The sequence below is a fragment of the Pezoporus flaviventris genome, unplaced genomic scaffold (genome assembly GCF_033815535.1).
Source record: "Pezoporus flaviventris isolate CSIRO_AGI_PZ_B2104156 unplaced genomic scaffold, CSIRO_AGI_Pfla_v1 ptg000029l, whole genome shotgun sequence".
Classification (NCBI taxonomy): Eukaryota; Metazoa; Chordata; class Aves; order Psittaciformes; family Psittacidae; genus Pezoporus; species Pezoporus flaviventris.
Genome location: NW_026892577.1, coordinates 19,225,142 through 19,245,500, shown reverse-complemented (window position 1 = coordinate 19,245,500; position 20,359 = coordinate 19,225,142). Strand labels below are relative to the sequence as shown.

Sequence of the window (20,359 nt, the reverse complement as noted above, 5' to 3'; positions counted from 1 at the left end):
CAGCAAGCGCAGCGGGGAGGGGAGCGGTGGTCACGGAGTGTGCGTGCTGGTGCTGCCGCCCTCGTGGCTCCGGGACACCGAGGAGCACGTAGTGTGGGTAGGGGTGCACCTCCTGCGCCCCGTCTTCAGCCTCGCTCAGGCGGTGGCTAGGCGGCCGGTTCTCCGCGGGGCCGGGACCAGGACCGACGGGTCCCGGCGCTCGCCGGCTCGGGGAGCGGCGGGCCGTGGCAGGGAGGCGGTTAACGGCCAGAGAGCCGCTGAGGCAGGAGGAGTCCGCAGGCGGGAGAGCAGGAGGGGGCCGCCGGGCGAGGTGCCCGCAGGCTGCCCGCCCCTGCCAAGCCGCGCTGAGCCGCGCCGCGCTCTGCCCCGGGGCGCTCGGGCCGGCGGGGTACAGCGGGGAGAGGCGGCAAGATCAGCATTGGCGGCGGCGGCGGGGGGCAGGCTCCGTGCCCCGCCCGCCTCGGCTCGGCACGGCTCGGCACGGCTCGGCATCGCACGACCCGGCACTGCTCGGCATCGCACAAAGCGGCGAGGCACGGCTCGATTCGGCACGACGCGGCTCTGTTCGGCTCGGCTTGGCACGGGTCGGCACGGCACGGCTCCAGCAGCTCCCGAGCCATTCAAACAAGTGGCTCCGGCAGCACTTCATAGCTGGGGCTGGGGAGAGAGGGTGCAGCGCGGCTCCCTGCCCCGGAGGCGCCGGGCCCCCTCACACTGCCTCTTTTCTCTGCTGCTCGCTCTTTATTTGACGATGAAATAATGTTGACATGTCTTGAATTATTAAGTATTCCCTGGATTTTATTAGCACATGATGCCTAAATGCTGCCTGTATCTGCTGGGGTCTTAACCAGAAAGGAGCGAAGGAGAGAGGCAGAGAGACAGAGCAAGGGAGAGGAGAGAGAGGGGTTTTTGACAGCTGTATTTGTGCTGATAAGCGAAGGCACAAGGAGACGATCGACTAGTGAGACAAGAGGGAAGCGGCGGCTCAGAGCTGCTGAGAGGGGCTGCGCTTCCCTCCCGAGACGGCTCGGCCCTCCCGGCGCCGTGCCGGGGCTTGGGGGGGACCCGAGCCCCCTCCCAGCGCCTGGCAGGGCTCTCGGACAGTGCCCGTGCCGGGGGGCAGCTCGCTGGCTGGGCACGCCGGCGGCGAGGGGCAGATGCCGATTGAGATCGTGTGTAAAATCAAATTTGCCGAGGAGGATGAGAAGCAGAAGGAGAAAGAAGAAGGGGATAAGGAGAGCCTGATCGAGGAGCCTGCCCGGCCCCGCTCTCGGGACCTGGCTGCCTTCGCCAGCACCAGCACACTGCACGGCCTGGGACACATCTGCCGGTCAGGGGGGCTGGGTGTGCGCCAGACCCTCTGGGCACTTGCTTTCCTCGCCTCGCTCGCCTTCTTCCTCTACCAGGCCACTAAGTCAGCGCTGCTCTACCTGGAGCACCCCCACGTCATGGCCCTGGATGAGGAGGCCACGCGTGAGATGGTCTTCCCCGCCATCACCATCTGCAACATCAATCGCTACCGGCACTCAGCGCTCACCGATGCTGACATCTTCCACTTGGCCAACATGACCGGGCTGCCCCCCAAGGACCGGGATGGCCACAAGGCCACGGACCTGCTCTACCCTGACCCCGACATGGCTGACATTGTCAACCGCACCGGCCACCAGCTCGATGATATGCTCAAGAGCTGCAACTTCAGCGGCGAGAACTGCTCATCGCATGATTTCACTGTGGTGAGTGCACACCTGGCTCAGCTTCACCGGGGTCCCTGCCAGTGCAGGGGGCATGCACCCAGACATGCCTCACTGGAGCAAGGCTGCTCAAGTTTGCATCTCTCTGTGTGAGTTTCCCTCCAAGTTTCACACAGAGGGAGAGAAAGGATCCTCCATGGGAGCTCTTGGCAGGGCTCTGTGCCGCAGGACTGGGCTGTCAGCAGGTCTGTGCCAGAGGGGCTGTGAGGCAGGGGCAGGAGCAGCGGTGCTCAGCAGTCCCCAGGGTGGGTATTCAGTGGGAAAGCTGCAGTGGGAAAGCAGTGATGTAGCGCTCTGCTCCAGCCTGTGCTTCCCTCTGGGTTGAGGTGCTCTGTTGCAAGATGCCTTGCACAGGGAGAGTGGCTGGGGTGGCTCAGGAGACATCCCATTGCACATCAGGGAGCTTTCCTGCATTTGAGAGGGCTGGTGCTGGGATGGGTGTGAATCTGGAGGCTGCCAGCATTGCACACGTGTTCACACACATGCTGAGTGGACCCACTTCAGAGGCACAAGAGTGGGGGTGAGTGAGGGGCTGCCTGGGGCTGCCCACCCACAGTCCAGGTCTTGCTGGCAGGGCCTTGTCCCAGCAGTGCCCTGCCTGCCCAGGCAGACAGCTCCTGGCCGGGCACTGCCAGAGTGCAGATCCCACTAATATTGAGCCTGGAATCACAAATCCCCGCTGTGGTTTGGGAAAATAAATGTGCTGAACGGGCGGAATACCTGATGGGACCCTTTTCAAACCGTAATGACTCTGGAAATGAGCCGCCTCTCTCCTACGGCTGCCAGGGGCTACTGCTCGGCTGGCTTGCTGTGCCCCCAGGAGCAGGGCTGCCAACCGGAGCCTGCTTTGTGCCGGGGAGGGGGATGTGATGCCATGGGCTGTGCGGGATGCTGTGCGGGAAGAGGAGGTTCCGTGGGGCTGGAAATGGCTGATGCAGCATGTTTTGTTTCACTTCGTGCCCATCGGTGTTGTACAACGCCTGCTCGCAGCCCAGGGTGATGCTGTCCCTGGGAAAGCACCGTTTCGGGGGGAATTGCCCTGTGCGATGTGGTAGCATGGGGATTGCAGTGGATTGGGAAGGAGACGGGATTGGGAAACAGCGAGGGGACAGCCCTGCTCCACCCAGGGCTTTGCTGGGCTGCGTGCCTGCTCTATGCCAGCTGCTGGAGTTTGCCAGGGAGAAGTGTGGTTCATCAGGGCTGGGAGTGGGGAGCTCTGGTGCTGGACAGTCCTGCACGTGGCTCGGCCACGCTGGCTCCAGCCCTGGCGTCCTCCTGGGGAATCCTGCTTGCTTTGCCTTGCGGGGGAAGCAGCGAGCTCAGCCTTGTACCAGGCAGCGGCACGGAGTGGCAATGGGATTTGGTGAGTGCTGATCTGCACTTGTGAGTCTGGCAGGGCAGAGATCAGGCACAGGGGCTGGGTACAAGCTTCCCACAGCGTGGACACGGTGTGTGGTGTGTTCTGTGCTGTGTGGCAGCAGAGGGTGACCATCAGGACAGTCACCAGGACCTGGTTCCTCAGCAGGTGACCAGGCAGGACCAGCTGGCCTGCCTGCCTCAGCTGCTTACAGGTCTGAGCTCTGGTGTGCCAGCACCTGCACTAGAGCATGCTTCAGGCATAAGGATGGTTAGTACCAGCTGATCCACAGCTCATGGCCCAAAGAAGGGAAGACCAGGGCTCCCATAGCCTTCAGCCCTCCAGCCCAGCCTTTGAGACACCAAGGGCTGTCAGCAGAAAGGGCATCCCTGTCACCTCTCACTTGCCTGAAGCAAAGGGGTGAACCTGGGGCAGGAAAGGCTGCAGGGCATTTACCTGTGGAAGGATGAGGGAAGATGTGACTTCCCTCTGCCATATACCATGTCCCAAAGCCTTGCCAGTGGAACCTGTCAAGACATCACACCGTTTGCAGCTGGAGCCTCCTACTCTTGTTCCCTGAGCCGAATTGGTCCCTTGTGCCTCCTGGGAATGACTGAAACACAGCGTGAGCTGCTTGGCAGGCGGGGTGAGTCCCAGCTGTGATGTGTGGGCTTGGGTACTCCTGTGCCTCCCAGCTGTGTCCTCAGTGAAGGGACACCCAGGCTGCCCCGTACCCAGCCGTTGTGTGGCAGGAAGCTCCAGGCTTCATCAATCCCAGTCCTGGATCCCCATGTGTGCCTTTATGTTCAGAAAGCTCTTGTAGACCCACTGCAGTGGGTGGATATGTGAGTAACAGCATGTCCCAGCAGTGATGGAGGGCTCCCAGATTGCAGTACATCCCAGTGGGGTAAATGGCCTGGGGTCTCAGGACGCTCAGCCCGTTGCTGCAGCCCCTGGAGGAGAGGTTGCATCCCCAGGGATGTCGGAGAAGGGAAGGAGCTTTTCCTGCAGCTGTGCTTGCAGGAGTGCTGGAATCTTTCCTTCCCTTTGGGCACAAGGTGGACTTCATCCAGAGGCTGGAAGTTTTGTAGCACGAGGGTGGCCAAGCCGTGGGGCTGGCACTGGCTGGATTCCTGCTCAGGAGCAGGAGCAGCACAGAGGCTGGAGCATGTCCCCTTGCGCTAGAGCTTGCAGTATATGCTTATACAATAAATAACTCGTATGGATCCTTTAAATAAGAGCTGCGAGTAGTAAATGATCTTCCCCTATTCAACGTCACAAATCTACACTCTTTATGGGATAGCAAGTTAAGAAACTATTGGGGGGGGGGGGGGGGGGGGCGGGGAATGCCCAGCATAAGCATCTACAAGCATCTTCCATGTAATAAGGCCTGGCTGGGCTGTAAATCTCCCCAGGCAGCAGGGACAGCCCCGAGCCGCAGCAAGGCTCCCCTGCAGCCCCGCTGACAAATGTGCCCCCTGCATCGGCTGCCGGAGGGCCATGCTGGAGCCCCTTCAGACCCCACTGCCCCTTACTCCCCGTTCTGCACGGAGTTGCAGGGCTGGGCTGCCCCTGCTGCTGTCCAGTGCCCGCCGGCACACTGCCGGGTGCCTCGGTGAGAGCGGTGGGTGCCAGCCCTGATAGCTGGGCGAGAGCAGCTGCGGTGAGAGGGTGCTGAGCGTGTGGAGCCGGTGCGGGAAATCAATAGCGCTCTTTACGTGCCATTAAGCAGGCGGTTGGGAAGCGGCCCCGCGCGGTTGGGGCTCAGCTACCGCAGGTGGTTTGTGCCCAACCCTCGTCCCCAAGCCGGGCACTCAGTGTGGCCACAGCCCGGGGCCGGTGCTGGCCACATCAGGAGACACTGTGGGAAGGGAGAGCCCTCTCAGCGGTGCTTCGGGGAGGCGTGCAGCTAGAGTGTGAAGGGGTCTTGGGGCTGCGGGAGAGGGTGCGTAGAGGTGGTCTCCCCCGACTAGCAGCAATATCCTGCGTGCTCGCCGGCAGCGGCTGCGGCAGGAGGTTTCTTTCGTGGCCGGGCGGGAGCCTGGTGCCTTTCTCAAAACCGCGTCCCCTTGTCAAAAGCCTTTTGTTTCTGATGTGTGGCTGCCGAAGCCAGTCCTGCTACGGCTGGAGGCTGGGGGGAGAGGGAGGTTGCTGAGAGCTGGCAGTGCGTCTCGCAGCTGGCACCGGCCCCAGCTTTCCAGGCAGGGCTTCCCGCCTGCCCCGGACATGGGCAGCACCCCACGCAGACCCCGGATGGGGAAGCCCCTATGACTAAACAGTGTGAGCATCCTCAGCTGCACGCCAAGATGGTCCTGGTTGGGGTGTGGGAAGGGGGAGCAGCAGGCTGTCACTCCTGCTTCTTCTCAGTAAGGCTCTGCCACTGTCCCCCCTTGCCTCTAATGCTGATCCCGACGTGGGGACTCTCTCTGACCTTTCCACCAGAACTGTGCTTAATAAATGTCACATTTTCAGCCCATTTTGACGTGGAGTAAAAGAGCTGGACTCATTGCTCCTCACCTGCCCTGCCCTGCCTGATGCCTGTTCAGCCCCCACCCTGTTTCCCCTCTCCCCTTGTGCGGGGCTGAGTGTGCTCCGGAGTGTTGGGGGCTCACCAGGGGCCTCTCATCTGCTTATTAGTCTTCAGGCATTGCAGGACATGCCCTGGATGGAGCACAGAGGGGGTCTGGGGCCAGGCAGTGCTGTACGGGTCCCAACACAGCATCATCCCCGCTGGAAGGTGGCATCACTGTGGTGATGGTGGGTGGTCTGAGGCTGGTGGTGTTGGTACCCAAGAGAGTCTGGAGCACCCATTGCCAATCCCATACCTGTGAGCTGCTCGTCAGAGCCCAGCCTTGCTCATTTGGGTCACCAGACTCTACGGACACATGTCCTGCAGCCCCAGTCCAGCGCCTGAGCCATCTCCCCAGGGATTCAATTTGTCCAGAGTGCCCGTGCTCACAGCTTGGCCACCATGCTTGTGTGTCCTCAGGTCTGTGTCTCTGAGGTGCAGACGCACCACAGGTTGGTCGCACTCCTGTCTGGAGCCATGGCGGTGGCAGCTCGGGCGCTGTTACACATGAGCCGCCTGGGCACGGCTCGAGGCGCTGTTTGTGCCAGAAAACGGGGGACTTTAATGCAATTCATTGCCATTTAATTTTACACAATTCCTGCTGCTTAATCCACTGAGAAATGCTAATTTATACAATTCACGTCTAAAAATAAATGTCAGTCCAGCAGCTCCCAGCAGCGGGTAGCTGCTCCCACCAGCCCCCGCTGAAGCCTTATGCAGGGACCCCAGCCCAGAACCCACCTTGCTCCTGGCCAGCTGGGCTGCAGTGCTTGGGCTGCAGCAGCAGGAGGGTGGATATAGGGGTAATGAGCATTTGGGGTACTGTGGTGGTCAGCGAGGGGTTGGTTGCACTTCGGGATGTCACCGCAAGGCCCCTTATCACAGCAGGTCTCGGGGCACTATGGCAACGGGACATGGGGTGTCTTGGCGATCTGGCTGTAGATGAGGGTTGTGGATCTCCTGAAGTGCCTTTGGGACCCCCTCTCCCCTGTGGCTTCCCCCAGGAAAGATGAGCTCAGTCCTGAGTGTGGCTGGGGGTGCACGGGGTGAGAGGGGGTTCCCAGTGCAAATGGCTGGCATGAGGCCACCTGGGCTGCATGTGAGGAGTCTGGCTGTGGGCTGGGGCAACTTCTGTGGGGCTGGCAGGTATTAACTGGTCAAAAAGCACCATTAATGAATGTGGGAGGGGAGGAAAGTCTGCACCTCTCCTGCCTGGGGAGTGAGGATGGATCACTAGGTCCCTAAGGAGGCTGCTCCACAGCAGAAAAGGAGGAGGTCAGATTCTGTGGAGAAGAAGACACATGTCTGGGAAGAACCTGTGTTCAGCTCCCCACATAGCTGGCTCTTGTCCCCAAGCTTCTCCATATCCTGCTACTGTCCTCCCCATCCCTGCCGGGCCTTTTGTCTCCTCACCATTGCCTCATCTCTCCCGCCCCTTTGTTGAGCAGAAGCCCATAGGATGGAGGTGGCACCAGCGGTGACACTGGAGAGGGGATGCCAGGGCAGTGGGGTAGGCAGCAGGGGCCGTGGGTGCCACCTCTGCACAGGAGGGGACCGAGGCGGGGGAGCCAGGGGGCGCGGAGGCGACACAGCAGGGGAACGGAGATGCTGGAGGAGCCGGCGGCTTTCCCACCGTCTCCCTGATTGAGATTGGATCACTGTGAGCATAAAAAAGCTCTCTTCATAATTATATTTAATGAATTGACTTTAAAAGCTCTTATGCTCTTATCTGGGTAATTTAATATCACACACTTAATAAGCCTGTCTCTGATATGGGGGGGAGCCAGCGGCCAGGATGCCCGTGCCTGATGTGGCTCCCCAGGGATGTGGGACGTGCCACGAGGCTGGTACCACGTGTCAGGCTGGGCAGATCAGGGGCACTGCTGCCCCCCCAGTCTAGGGCAACTGTGGGGTGTCTGGGGGCACTGCCACCCCAGTGCTGCTGGCTGCAGTGTGGGGTGGGCATTCGGGTGGCTGAGGGAGGGATGGGGTTGGGGCACCCAAGGGGCTTGGCCCCAGGGGTGGGTGCTTGCTGGTGCCTGGGGACACAGGGCTGTGGGGCTGATGAGGTGCAGGATGACTGGCTAGGGGATAAGGGGGGCTGCATGAGGTGTAATGTGGCTGACTGGGCATGGTGGCTCTGGGCATGAGGTAGAGCAGGCTGGGGTACAGGTGCCCTGTACTGGTGGTGTGGTTGGATGCCACAGGGCACCATGGCAGGCAAGGCATTGCAGTGACCCCAGCCATGGTGCCAGTGTCACCCATGGCAGGGGTCCCAGGGACGTGTGGTGCTGGGAGCAGCCATGGGGCAGAGTGCACCAAGGGTCCCAGTGCCATGATGCTGTTGGATCCCTGTGTTCCTCCAGCTCTGGCCACCTTCTCACCCAGGGTAGTGACTGGAGTAGCATGGGGATAAACAAAGGTTTGTCACCACAGTCTCTGCAGCTTTGTCCCCCTGGCTCTTGCACTGCCAGCCGGGGTGCCGAATGTTTCCCTGCAGGCAGACATTGCTGCAGCCCCAGAAGGAGGCCCTGACCCCCTCACAACCCATCGGTGCATGCAGGCAGGCGCCTGGAGCGAGCCAGAGGGACAGGCTCTGCCATATGGAGCCAGGGCCCCCAGGGATCACGGCAGGCTGGAGGTGGGCCCCGTGCTCTGTGGCCATGGGGGCAGACACTGGCATGCCCCATGCCAGGTGCTCGCTGGGCAGTGGGGTGGAAAGCCACTGGTCGGACTTGTTTCCCCTGTATGTCAGAGTTGGAGATGAAGGGATCCAGCTGGTGCCCACAGCCTGACACCACATCCCTGGTCACCCTGCACCCTCGGGTCCCTGATTCCCAAGTGATGGAGGATGGCGTGGCACCTCGCAGCGAACTTGCCTGTGCTGCTCCAGGATCCATGGCAGGGACAGGGAGAGTGGCGAGGGGAGGGTACATAGTGCTGGCCTGTGGCTGGTAGTCCCCAGATGCAGGGGTGCCTGGCAGTGCCGGATGCCATGCTCGCTGCCAAGGCCAGGCGGGCTGGAGGGAAGTGTGTGCCAAGGTGGCAGGGTGGGGGGACGAGGACACAGCTGCTGCCTGGCTCTGTGGGGGGGTGGTGAGACCCCCGGCTCCCTGTCGGCAGCATGGGGCAAGGGGCAGCCATGCCGGGTCTCCCTCCGCAGGGAAGCGGCTGGAGCAGGAGGTTTACGGAGCTGCACTAAGTGACGCAAATGGTTTGAAGCCCATAAAGAGAGACGGTTTTATGTAAGACGACTATATAAAGCTCTGCTGTTCTGCCATTGATGAGATATAGGCCTTTATTTATAGAAGGCAATGTTTGCGGTGCGAGCGCTGAAAGCCAGCCAGGGACCCACAGATAGGGCGTCGAGTCATTTCACATGCAGCTGTCGTCGACACTGTTCACACATTAAAGAAAAAAATTAACAAGTTTGCAGCCAGTCAGGTGGAAAAAACAATAATTGTTGAAAACCGTATTTCCCCCTTTTTCCAATAACAAATAGCTGGAACACTGCTAGGGAGGCTTGGGCTTGCTGCAGAAACGATGGGCTGAGGCTCCAGCCAGGCTGGGTGATGGAGCGGCCAGGGGGAGGCAGCCAGGGGTGGGAGGAGAGCCCAGGCAGGGGCTGCAGGGGCTGCTGCCAGCACCCAGCTGACTGGCAGTGGGGGGGGAGACCCTGCCTGGGCATTTATATATCCAGGACCAGAATAACAGCCCCTGTGGGCAGGGACAATGAGGCCAGCAGAGCAGCACGGCTATGTGTGTGCTGGGGGCTGTGGAGTGGGAGCAAACACAGGAGCTGAAGGTGCTCACTGCATGGGGGGCTGTGGACCAAGCCCCACTGAGTATTCCTGCCTGGTCCAACATTTCCTCTTCCTGCCTGTGCACACAGGGATGCTCTAAGGTTATTTCTTTGCCAGATGTGGCTGGGTTTTTACTGGAGAGCAAGCAGCAAGTCCCTGTGGTCAGAACGCCCTGCCAAATTTTGTTTCATGCACGAAAGGAGGAAAAACTTCTCATGATTAATTGTGCAGTAGGGGAGAACATGCATCTCTCTAACCTGCTCCTTGCTGGTCGCTGGCCTTTTCTCCCAGGTGCTGCCCCAACATGCAGCCAGAGCGGAAACTCATCCCCAGGGTACGCTCCTTGCTTGGGCTGCATGGCAAGGGTGTGAGGGCAGGAGGGTGCCAGATCTCTGCCACATCCTAACTCTGCAAGGGGGGGAAAGCCAGCCAGGGCTTCACAGCGGGGAGCAGTCAAGCTCGTGCTTGAGCAGCTTCCCACACGGTTTTGTGGGTGGCTGTCCCCTGCAAAACCTTCGCTTCGCGCTCTGAGCCGTGCCCCAGTGTGCTGCGCCAGCAGCAGTTACGGGCAGGATGCTGCCGGCCCCATCCACTGCAGCTGTATCACCGAGCCGGAGGTGAGGATGGCCCTCCCGCTGAGCCACGCTGCCAGTCTTGGGGGGCTGGACACACCCCCTGACCTGCCGGGGCTCAGGGCTCCCACATGTGCCTGCCCTGTCCCCATCGCTGCCCAAGCGGCTGGGCCTCCCCAGCCAACCTCATGCAGGTGGGCGGGGCCCATCAGCAGAGGCACCCCCAGCTCACCATGCTCCTCCCCGGGCACACACATGGACCAGAGCTCACTTTCTGTTAAACTTGCCTAAGCTCAGCCGGACTCAACAGGTTTTGCTCCAGCAGAACAAAAGGCTCCCTGCCGATTGCCTCCGGGAAGGTGAGCACAGCAAGAAAGCCAGAGGCTGGGAGGACCTGTGAGTGCTGTGTCCCAGTGGAAGGAGGGTTGGGGACCCCTATCTGTGTCGGGGAGCTCAGCTGGGCTGGAAAGCCAGGCTGGCCCCTGCCCATGGTGGCTGTGAGATAGAGAGCAGGGGCTGGGGGCATCCGCTGGCTTACTGCCAGCCACCAGCCCCTGGGATGGGCAGGGGGAGAGGGGAGAGGAGGCACATGCCTCATCAGAGCAGAGCCCCTGATTAATCGCTAACTGCCGACCCTTCAGCTCATTAACACTTTAATTCCTGGTGCTCGGTGGTGGGCTGTGCAGAGGGTGCTGCGGGTGCTGCAGGCGCTGTGGGTGATGCAGATGCTGTGGGTGATGCAGATGCTGTGGGTGCTGCGGTCAGGCACAGGTGAGGCACTCCAGTGACAGTGGCTGCAGTGGGCAGCCCTGGGGGCAGGAGGCATGCCCATGTCTCCTCCTGTATCTGTCTGTACCCTGGCTGTGCCCAGAGCATCACAGTCCCCGCGTGTCACAGGGCAGGCAGTGGCTATCAGCAGTGTACCGGCTGTGGAGAGCTGTTGCACTCAGCTGCACAGGGATATCTCACTGGTCTGCCATGCCCGGAGGAGCAGTGGCACTCCCCACATCCCTCTGCTGTCCTGTCCCTCTGCCACCTGCACCCACAGGGCAGCAAAGCAAGAGCTGTGGGTAGCACCCATGTCCCTGCGTGCACCATGGTGCCCCTGACACTACCACAGTCTCTTTTCTGGTCTTTTTCCTCCCAGACCGGAGCTCAGGCTGGAGACCCATCCGGGGTGTTTAGCTGGGCCAGGGGAGCAGGGCAGGAGCAGGAGGGAGGTGAGTGTCCCAGGAGAGCAGACACCAGCCATGGATGTTGCCCATGGGCCTTGTGCCCCATCCTAGGCATGTAGAGGTGGGCTGTGGGTGTCTGCAGCTCGACCACCCCCCTTTGCCCTCCAAACCCTGCTGTGCCCTTCACTCACAAGCTGCCTTCCCTGAAATTTTCTCACAGCCCAAGGAGTGAAGGAGGGACTGTGTGGCAGAGGGAAGCATCTCCATCTGTCTTCAACACCCCAGTGGCTGGAGTGAGACAAGGCAGTGGCCTGTGGGTGCCCTGCTGTGGGGGACAATGGGGCGAGGAGAGATGGGGTGCATGTAGGGGCAAGCTGGGGCCCACACTGGGCCTGTGACCCCCATGGAGAAGGCATGGAGCAGCCCACCTTCCCAAGCAGCACAGGACCCAGGGCATGATGCAAATCCAGCTGAGATTGATGAGAGTATTAATTATGCCCCAGTGGCTCAGCTCCCACCCAGCCAGGAAATACGGGTTTGCACTGGTAGTGTGTCCCCAGTGCCTGTCCCTCCCAACCCAGCCTGCTCCCACTGTCCTGCTGTGAACTGTGCTGTGCTGTGCCAGCTCTGCTCTTCTGGACCCATGGCACTGTCTGGTTCAGGAGGCAAAGCCATCACTGAGCAGGGAGGTGACCAGTCTGAGGCAGGAGCAGTGTGAGTGCTGTCAAGCAGCCTGGTGCACCCAGCTTTGTGGTCCTGCTGATTGGAGAGTGTCTGCAATCACATGGGCTTATTATGGGCAGAGGTTCACAGTGATTCCTGCCCTGATGGCGTGGTGCTGGTTGCACCGGGATGAGCTAATCCTGCCTGAGGGCAGAAGCAGATAACCAGGGCCCCTCAGCCAACTCTCATTGCATCCCCATCCCAACCTATTCCACCCCATACTGGACATGGGTCCAGTGAGAGTGGTGCTGTGCTTGGAGCCCCCGTGCATGTAGCTATGACAGCCACTCTGTTCCCAAGCACCTGGCTGATCACATCTTGGTGGAGTTGCTTTTCATAGACGGTTTTTCAGGCTCTGATCCCCTGCGCTGCCGCCGCCGCTCTGACATCCTGTTTCCTTATCGTCTGACATGACCTTAATTAACTCCCTGGGCTGATAATGCTCTGGGCTTCTCCTCCAGGAGCTGTATCTTGGCATCATGTCCTGCTTCACCTACTCAGAGACCACCACAGAGGCTGTGCAGGCAGCCTGGTGCAAGGGAGAAGGGGATGCATAGGGCAGGGCAGTGGTAGCTGGGGACACTGGGATGACATGGATTGGATGGGGCAGTACTGGAGGGGGTGAGTTGGTGCTGTGTTGAGAAGATGCTGCAGGGTAGATGCTGACAGAGTGGAGATAACTGTCCTGGTGCAGAGGTGGGGGTGAGGGGTGGGGGCTGTGCTGATGCCTGGGGCAGGCTGGCACAGGCAGCTGTGCCCGTGGCATCAGCATCTATCCCATGCAGGCAGAGGTGCTGTGCAGCAGCGTGAGGGGGTCTTGGCTCCCCTTGCACTGATGCAGGTAGGGCAATGGGGTTGCTCAGCCAGAAGCCCGGGTGGGGGGCTTGGGGGCTGAGCTATCAGGGACCCATCACTCCAGGGAACTGCTGGCCTGCCCAGCTGCCCCCTCTGGTTCCAGCCGCACCGATTGAAATGCTGGCACCGATGACTTTTGTAGCCACTTTATCTCCCACACTTGGCAAATATTGGCAGAGGGGAGATGATTTAATAGTGAGGTTTGCAGATGGGAATCACAGAGTGTGATCCCATCGGCTCTGTGCCGTGAGGCAGCCCGGCTCTCTCTACAGGAACCACTGCTCACCAGGGCCGAGCCTGGCATGGACACAGCCCAGGACCACTGGGGCTGCTCCTGGCACTGTCTCCCCACAAACTGGTTTCCAGCGAGGCACTGGTCTGAGCTTCACTGTGTTGCAGCACATGTCTCATCCTCCAGCACAGGCCCTGGAGTCCTGAGCTCACACTGAGCCCAGTTCAGTCCCTGCTTGGGAGTCCTGTTACTCAACTGCCACCAGACCTGGAGGCAGCTCTTCCTTAGCAGCATCTGGAGTGATGCCATAAGCCCTGCAAAAAGCAGAGGGTGCAAAATGTTCTCAGGTGGTCTTCTCTGTGCTTGCAGCCACACAACCCTCCTCCCAACAACTCATAGTCTCCAAAATCTTGGTCCTGCCCAACTCAGCTGCTCATCTCCCTAGTCTCCCAGCCCAGACAGCAGGTAGAATATGTGACCACTTGTTCCTGTGGCACCCATGGGCAGGGTGCAGTTTGTCCCCTCTGCTAGTGCTGCCTGCAGACACAGTGGGAGTTGTGTTTTCCTGAAGCTGGGCATGCAGTGGAGACCACAGTCATTATGGAAAGTGTGTACAGATACTCCTTCTCACAGCACATGATGTATGGGCTGCATGCAGCAGACGGTCCTGGGAACATGGCGCGGGCTCTAAGCAGGGGAAAGGAGAGATGGTCTGAAGGACAGAGATGAGAGCTGCCAGTGCTGCTCCCCAGTGTATGAGAGGCAAAGGGGGCATGAGAAAGGGGATGGAGTCCCTCAGCTGCAGGGGCATGTTGTCCCATCCCATCCCTACCAGGACACATCCCTGCTCCCATAGCAAGCCCTAGGAGCCTGGAGGAGCCAGGGAGGGACACTGGGGAGTTCCTGAAGGCACCAAGAACCAGCACAATGACAGTGTGGCTCAAGCATTCACGAGAAGCAGACACCTTGTGAGCCCTGAGACCCCCCCCTGCACATCGCAGCCTGCATGGTGAGCAGAGGATGGGGAAACAGGGATGCAGGCTGCGGGGTTTCCCCTGCCAACTGGTGCCTGTGCCTCCTCGCCTGCCCGGCAACCCCATGGAGGGAGTCCCTGCCAGTGCCTGGGCGTGGGGGCTCTGTCGATCAGCCCCTCCGCCGGGAGCGTGCAGACTGGGGAAAGCCAACCCCTATCATGTTTGTTCCATTGATTTAGCGCCGCGGAGAGGGTTTAATCAGCCTTTAGCCTGCACGCTCCAGCATTAAGAACAAATCCATTAGCCATGAGATAACCACAAAGGGTTGCGCTGAGGCTGGATGAGGTCCCAGCGCCTTCAAGATGCAAATTGGCAATCAAAGATCAAAGCCGCGCAGCTCCCTAATCTCTACTAAAAGGGCTCAGCTATTAACGAGCCCTTTCCCGCTGGGCTGTGATCACCCCACTTCACTCTGGCTCTCAATGTGCTGGCGGGTTACAGCATCACCCAGGCTGCCCCCCTGAGCTGGCCCTGGAGAGGAGGGTGCAGCAGAGCTCGGGCTGTTTGTTTGTGTGTTGTTTCCTTCGGTTATGACATGCTGGGGTCAAGTTTATGTTGGCGGATAGACTGGAGCTCCCAGCATCATTTGAGGTGGTTCAGCGGCTGGAGGGAAGGAGAAGGGGAAGAGGCGGGAGCTGGGATGGAGCAGGGTGGTGGGGGAGCTGCATGGGGCTTATGTGGTGACTTTGGGGACAGAGGGGGTGCTGGCAGGTGGCTGCCCCTCATGCTGCTGGGGATTTAGCCTGGTTCAGCTCCTGTCTGGCTGCACCAGGTGGCTCAGAGCAATCCCTGCTGGCCCCAGGGAAATCAGTGCCGGAGAGCATGGCAGGGGGGGCAGGCAGCAGGGTTTGGGTGAGGAACCAGGGCAGGGTGGGGAGCCTTGAAATTCCACTTTTGGGGCTATTCCTGCCCATCCCTTGTCACCCTGGGGTAGAGGGTGCACAGTGCCCCGGCTCCCATAGCCACCCTGCGTACTTCCATGTGGTGCTGGGGTCAGGCTGCAGGTTGGGAGGTCTCCCCCATCTCCCTGCCTAGGCCATCCTGCCTATGGTGCTTCCATGCACAGCCACCCCAGCAGCCCCACACCACACAGGATTGCTGCAAGGCCACTGAGCTGTGACTGGAGTGGTGCTGCCAGCACCGTCAGCAAATCTCTGGAAGCGCAGATGTGTGTTCTGCTCAGCCTGGTGCAGCTTGGGGACCAGCATCTCCCCGCATCCTGCTGCAGTGGTGAGAGGGTGAGTGAGGCACCCTTTGACAGGCGGGTAGAGGACCCATCAGCCCTGGCAGTGGGGAGCAGAGGGTCATGCCCACCTCTCTTCCGGTCTGGGGACCCACTCTGCCAGTGGCTGTTTGGCAAGATGCTGCTCATAGCTCTTAATGGCACCCACAAGCAGGCAGCACAGTCTTGCAAGAGGAGCAGAGCGAGGCACTGGCAGCGCCTCAGCCAGGGTGACAATAAATCTTGTCAGTGTAAATCCATCCATAGGCAACAGGATAACCCCCGTGACAACCCAGCTAGTGTGCAGGCTTCATCTGTGCTGTGTCAATGCTGCGGATTTACAGACAAATGCCATGGCTGGAGGGGCCATGTCTATGCCGGCACCTGCCTGCTCCCAGGTGTCCCCCAACTCTGCCCTGTGGCTGCAGGAGATGCAGGGCGAGGCCGGGGATGACTCAGTGACATAAACCATGGTGTCCCTGATGGGACGAGCAGAGAGAGTGGAGCTGGTCTGGCACCCATAGGGGAGCACCTGGACGGGTGAGGGTGAAGGGAAGGGGACATGCAGGATGAGGTGGCTTTGTCTTGCCTGCTATGCTGACCCTGCTATGTCCTCCTTGCACTGTCCCACAGAGCTCTGCCTTCTCCATCCACTTAGGAGCACATGAGCATCCTGCAGGCTGGACCACCCCACATGAGTGGGGGCAAAGAAATGTGTTAGTTCATGTGTGACATGGCAGTGTGCCCCAGGCCTGTGTGACAATGCCAGGCGCGAACAGCACCATGTGTAAAACAGTACGCTCTGTGGGTGCAGTCTGTGTGCACATGTCGCTGTGTGTGTGTCCCCGTGCAGCCGCGCCGCTCCAGCTGGGAAGCAGGGGGGATGCGTGTGCCAGGCGTGGGGTGCTGGCGTATGCTCCCCAGCTCAGTGGGCCCGGAGGAAGCTGGGGCTGAGGCAGTGGAGCGAGGCGGGTTGGCAGTACCACTGCCCCAGGCCAGCGTTCCCCGGCTCAGCTCCCGCATCTCCAGGCGTCGCGGCCCGCGCAGCCGTGGGAGCAGTAATGAGATGGAGCAGCAGAAGGACGGCGAGATAAGGCTGCCTGCGCTGCCCCAGCAGATTAAACGCTGGGATTAAGCAGGCGGTGCCAGCTCTGCTGCCTTTTTATCTCGTTGCTTCTCTCCTCTTATTCTCCCGCAGTCGATAGTGAACGGTCTCCGAGCTGTCAGCAAAGGAAATTGCTTGTTAACCCTTTGGGGACGGGAGGCACAGCACTCCCTGCGCGGTTGCTTTCGAAGATAAGCATTCCCCGGGGGCCGGGAGAGCCCTGCCTGTGCTGGGCAGGATCACCGCGGGCACTGCATACCCTCTGCATGCCTCCCCGCAGTACCCGGCATGCGGAGGGTAGCAAGGCAAGGCCCCTGGCATCCAAGATCCTCTCATACCTCTCAGCCAAAAGCCACTAGCATCAGGCACAGATGTATGTGCAGGCCAGGGGACATCCTGCAGCGCTGGGGTCTTTGCAGGGTGAAAGCAGGCAGAGGCTGCCTGAGCTCCACAAAAGAGCTCCAGCAACGCTGTGTACCCCACTTTTGGGTATCCTTTATGCTCCCTGCTTCCTCCAGCCTGCAGAATGGATGGGCTCAGTGCCACCTCTCCACCTGAAATCACAAGCTGGGCGTCCTTTTCTGGTCCTGAAGCCAAGCAGAATGGACCAGCTGTGTCTGCACAGCACTACACATGGTGCTGAGTCTCCTCTGCCTGCCAAGAGGAGCCCACTACCCAAAGCCATAATTATTGCTGTCTGTATGTGTGTGTTTTGTTGGGTTTGCGGCAGGGAGGCTGAGCTGCAGCCCATCCCAGCGCTTATCCGTAGCATGCTGTGCTGTGTGCTCAGGGGCGGTGTGCCGGGCACAGGGGTATCTGAGGATGGGAAGCGGCTGGAGAGCCAGAGGGTGCACAGATTGATAGCAGGATTGCTGCTCAGCACAGTCCAAAACCAAGCCAGCTAACCAGGTTAGCAAGTTCGGTAGTACAGCTTTCGTGCATCTTTCCAGTGACACTGAGCACATCCTGGTTCTGCCCCCAGCTTTCCCTATGTTTCTCCCAGAGGAAGCAAGAGGCAGAAACGTGGGGCAGAAACCTCCTACAGCCCCAGCGCCCAACCCATATGCTTAGGGAGAGACCAGTGTAGATAGGCAGCACATTCAACATCTCAAGAGAGATTTTCTGGCTGCCAAAAGGCTGAAGTGGGCTTCCCCAGCTCCTGCCCCCGCCCCTGCTCTGAACCACAGCACACCTCCCACCTCTGTCAGCAGCCCCGGCACTTCATCTTTTGCAATTCCTTTGGTGTTGGCTCCTTCACTTGCCAGAGTGACCCTTTTGGTTGATGCTTTAAAGTGCTTGGTGCAAGCGAACCATATGAAAGCACAAGCTGCTGGGAGATCTGAAGGTAGCAGTTTAGCCTCAGGTGGGGTGGTCCTGACCTGGGTGGGATGCTGGCCCATGGCTGCTGTGGGATGGAGAGGGCAGGAACCATGTGTCCGTGTTGGCCAGGGATCTCACTGGCACAGTGTTGGAGCCTTGAGCAGGTGGGGCTGAGGAAGCTGCTGGTGAGCTGGAGCAGATGCTGTGCCGGGCAGCCGAGCTACACAGGCAAGCAGTGCCTGAATCCGGAGAGGAAACCAGGAGCAATTGGCATGTGCAGGCTGGCAGGCTGGAGGCTGCGAGGGGATGGGATTGCTGTTTATAAATACATCAAGAGAGTAAACACAAGGGAGGGAAAAGAGCTATTAAAACCGAGGGACAATGCTGGCACGAGAACAAATGGTACAAACTGGCCATGAATAAATTTAGTTTGGAAATGAGGAGATGAGTGAGATTCTGGGATGAATTTCCCCAAGGAGCAGCGGCAGAGGAAAGCACAACTTTGTGATGACACTTGCTCTGCTACCAGAGGCAGTTGTGTGCTGCCATGGCTGCTTAGTGGGGCTGAGAGGTGAAGACCTGGGGTCCCCAGCCCCTTGTTTCAGTGTCAGAGCCATCCAGGCTCTGTGTGGCGCCAGCAGGATGTCCCCATACAGCTCCTGCCTCGGCTGGTGCAGGACTCCTGGGGCAACGGCTTGCATGGATTGCTCTTTTCCTGGCACATGGGTTTGGTTGTGCTGTCATCGATGCTCCTTCTGAAAGCAGTATGGTGCCAAGTGTCCCCCCCTTTACAGCTGTCACTGGCAGCACTGGGGCAGATGCACTGGGAAGGTATGTGCACAGTGCGTCCCTCTGCCATGCATCGCATCCCCATGCTCCAGACGTGCCAGGAGCAGGGAGCCCTACTCCAGATCCTGCCTCTTCCTGGGGGCACTGGGCCACATGCTGGCCCAGATGCTGCAGCCTGGCTGTGACCTGCTGGCCCTGCTCAGCGCTGGAGCCCGGGTGCCTTCTGCGGCTCTGCCTGGCTGGTGGTGCAGCCCGTAGCACAGCTGAGTACTTGGTATTCCAACAGCAAACCTGCTTGGCATGGGAAGGGCTCTGCCAGCATGCACCCATGTCTCTGCTGCTGACTTGGGCCTGGCCATGGGGCTCAGCTGGCACAGGCTGTCCTGTGGACAGAGACACACCTGCAGTGGCATGAGGGGTCCCAGCTCTTCTGGGATGTGCTCACAGCATCCCCCAGGCCCCTGCCATTCCACTGCTCTCTCTCCTACTGGGGAGGTGGGTTGGGCACTGCAGAGGATGCTCCAGAGCTTGGCATTTCACAGGATGATCAAAACAAAGAGCCTAGCCCACAGCTGGTGTGCCCTGCTTGGGGCTGAAGATACCTTGATCTGCTTGGACTGAGGGTGCAGAGCCCAGTGCCCCGTAGAGGCAGGAGCCTCAGCCCCACAAGCACAGCTGCATCCCACAGAACTGGGCAGAGGGCTGCACTGAGGTGCTGCTGGTGTGGAGGATGGTCATACCGCCACCGGAGCTGGATTTGAGCCAAACTGGCGCAGTTCCCCAAGCCCTCCTGGGAGCAGAGAAGGGAAATGGTGCGACCATGCATGAGAGGGGACGTTTGCAGCGGCAAAAACATCCCACTGGCTCAGAAAATTGCTGCAGAACCAGGCTTGAAATGAGTTGAAATTGCTGAATCCAAGCAGATCTTATATCCTGGGCAATTGCAATGCTGGCGTCAGCGCTCCAGCTTCCCTCCCGGGGCACCCAGGCAGGGCCTTGATGTGCTGTGTGTGGAGAGCGGGCTGCTGGGGATGTGGTGGGGGGCTGCCAAAAGGGGCTGCGGGCACAATGAGGGGCTTTGGCAGAGCTGTGCTCTGGGGCAGAAACAGCTGCAGTAGGGGCAGGAGCAGAGCAGGGGCAGCATGGTGGGTGTGCCATTGCCCCAGCTCTACCAGTGTCGCTCCGGTTTGTCCCCAGCTCCTGTGCCATATCTTCTGTCCAAGAGCATCCCTGTGCCTCCAGCTGCCCGGGGTCACTCAGAAGCAGCATTTCCCATTTAGGAGGCTGCTTTCCTTTATACCATAGCCTTGCCCATGCTAATTTGGTCTCTAGGCTGGGGTAGCTGGAGATCACTCTTAAGGTTACACACAGACTAGCATCCCTGCCAAGCCCCGAGTGGGAAGACTCCAGTGTTTTCCCTGTCCTCATTCCCATCATACCCCAGTGATGACTGTTCTCAGGAGGGCCTCTATGCTGGAGTGCTCACTCCTGTGTGGTGTGCCCATGCCCAGGGCCTGCCCGCCAGCTGTGTGATGCAGAGGCGATGTGGGAGCAGAGCTGGGTGTCTCAGTGGGGACGTGGGAGAAGGGCTGGGTGTCCCAGTGGGGATGTGGGAGCAGGGCTGGGTGTCCCAGTGGGGATGTGGGAGCAGGGCTGGTGCCCTGGGCATACAGGAGCACTGGAGCTGCACATGCCGCAGCTCATTTCTCTTGCATGAAAACATTTGGCTGGAAGCTTAGCACGGCCTCTTGTCTCCTCGGAGCAATCAGGATTTGTCGCTGCTTGCAATGTTTAACGTCGTCTTCCAGAGGCTAAATACCATGGGGAGCCATGTAAGCCACGGAAATACCTG

The 20,359-nt window shown here is 59.8% G+C and overlaps 1 protein-coding gene across 1 annotated transcript in view; it reads left to right on the top strand.

The window, feature by feature from the left end:
• The first annotated feature begins 426 nt into the window (after positions 1-426).
• The window catches only part of ASIC4 (acid sensing ion channel subunit family member 4), a 28,862-nt gene continuing 8,929 nt past the window's right edge, over positions 427-20,359 (top strand). Inside the window, exon 1 of the mRNA XM_061459463.1 lies at positions 427-1,733. Coding sequence (XP_061315447.1) covers positions 1,158-1,733 — 576 coding nt within the window. The 5' untranslated portion in view covers positions 427-1,157. The remainder of the gene's footprint in view (positions 1,734-20,359) is intronic.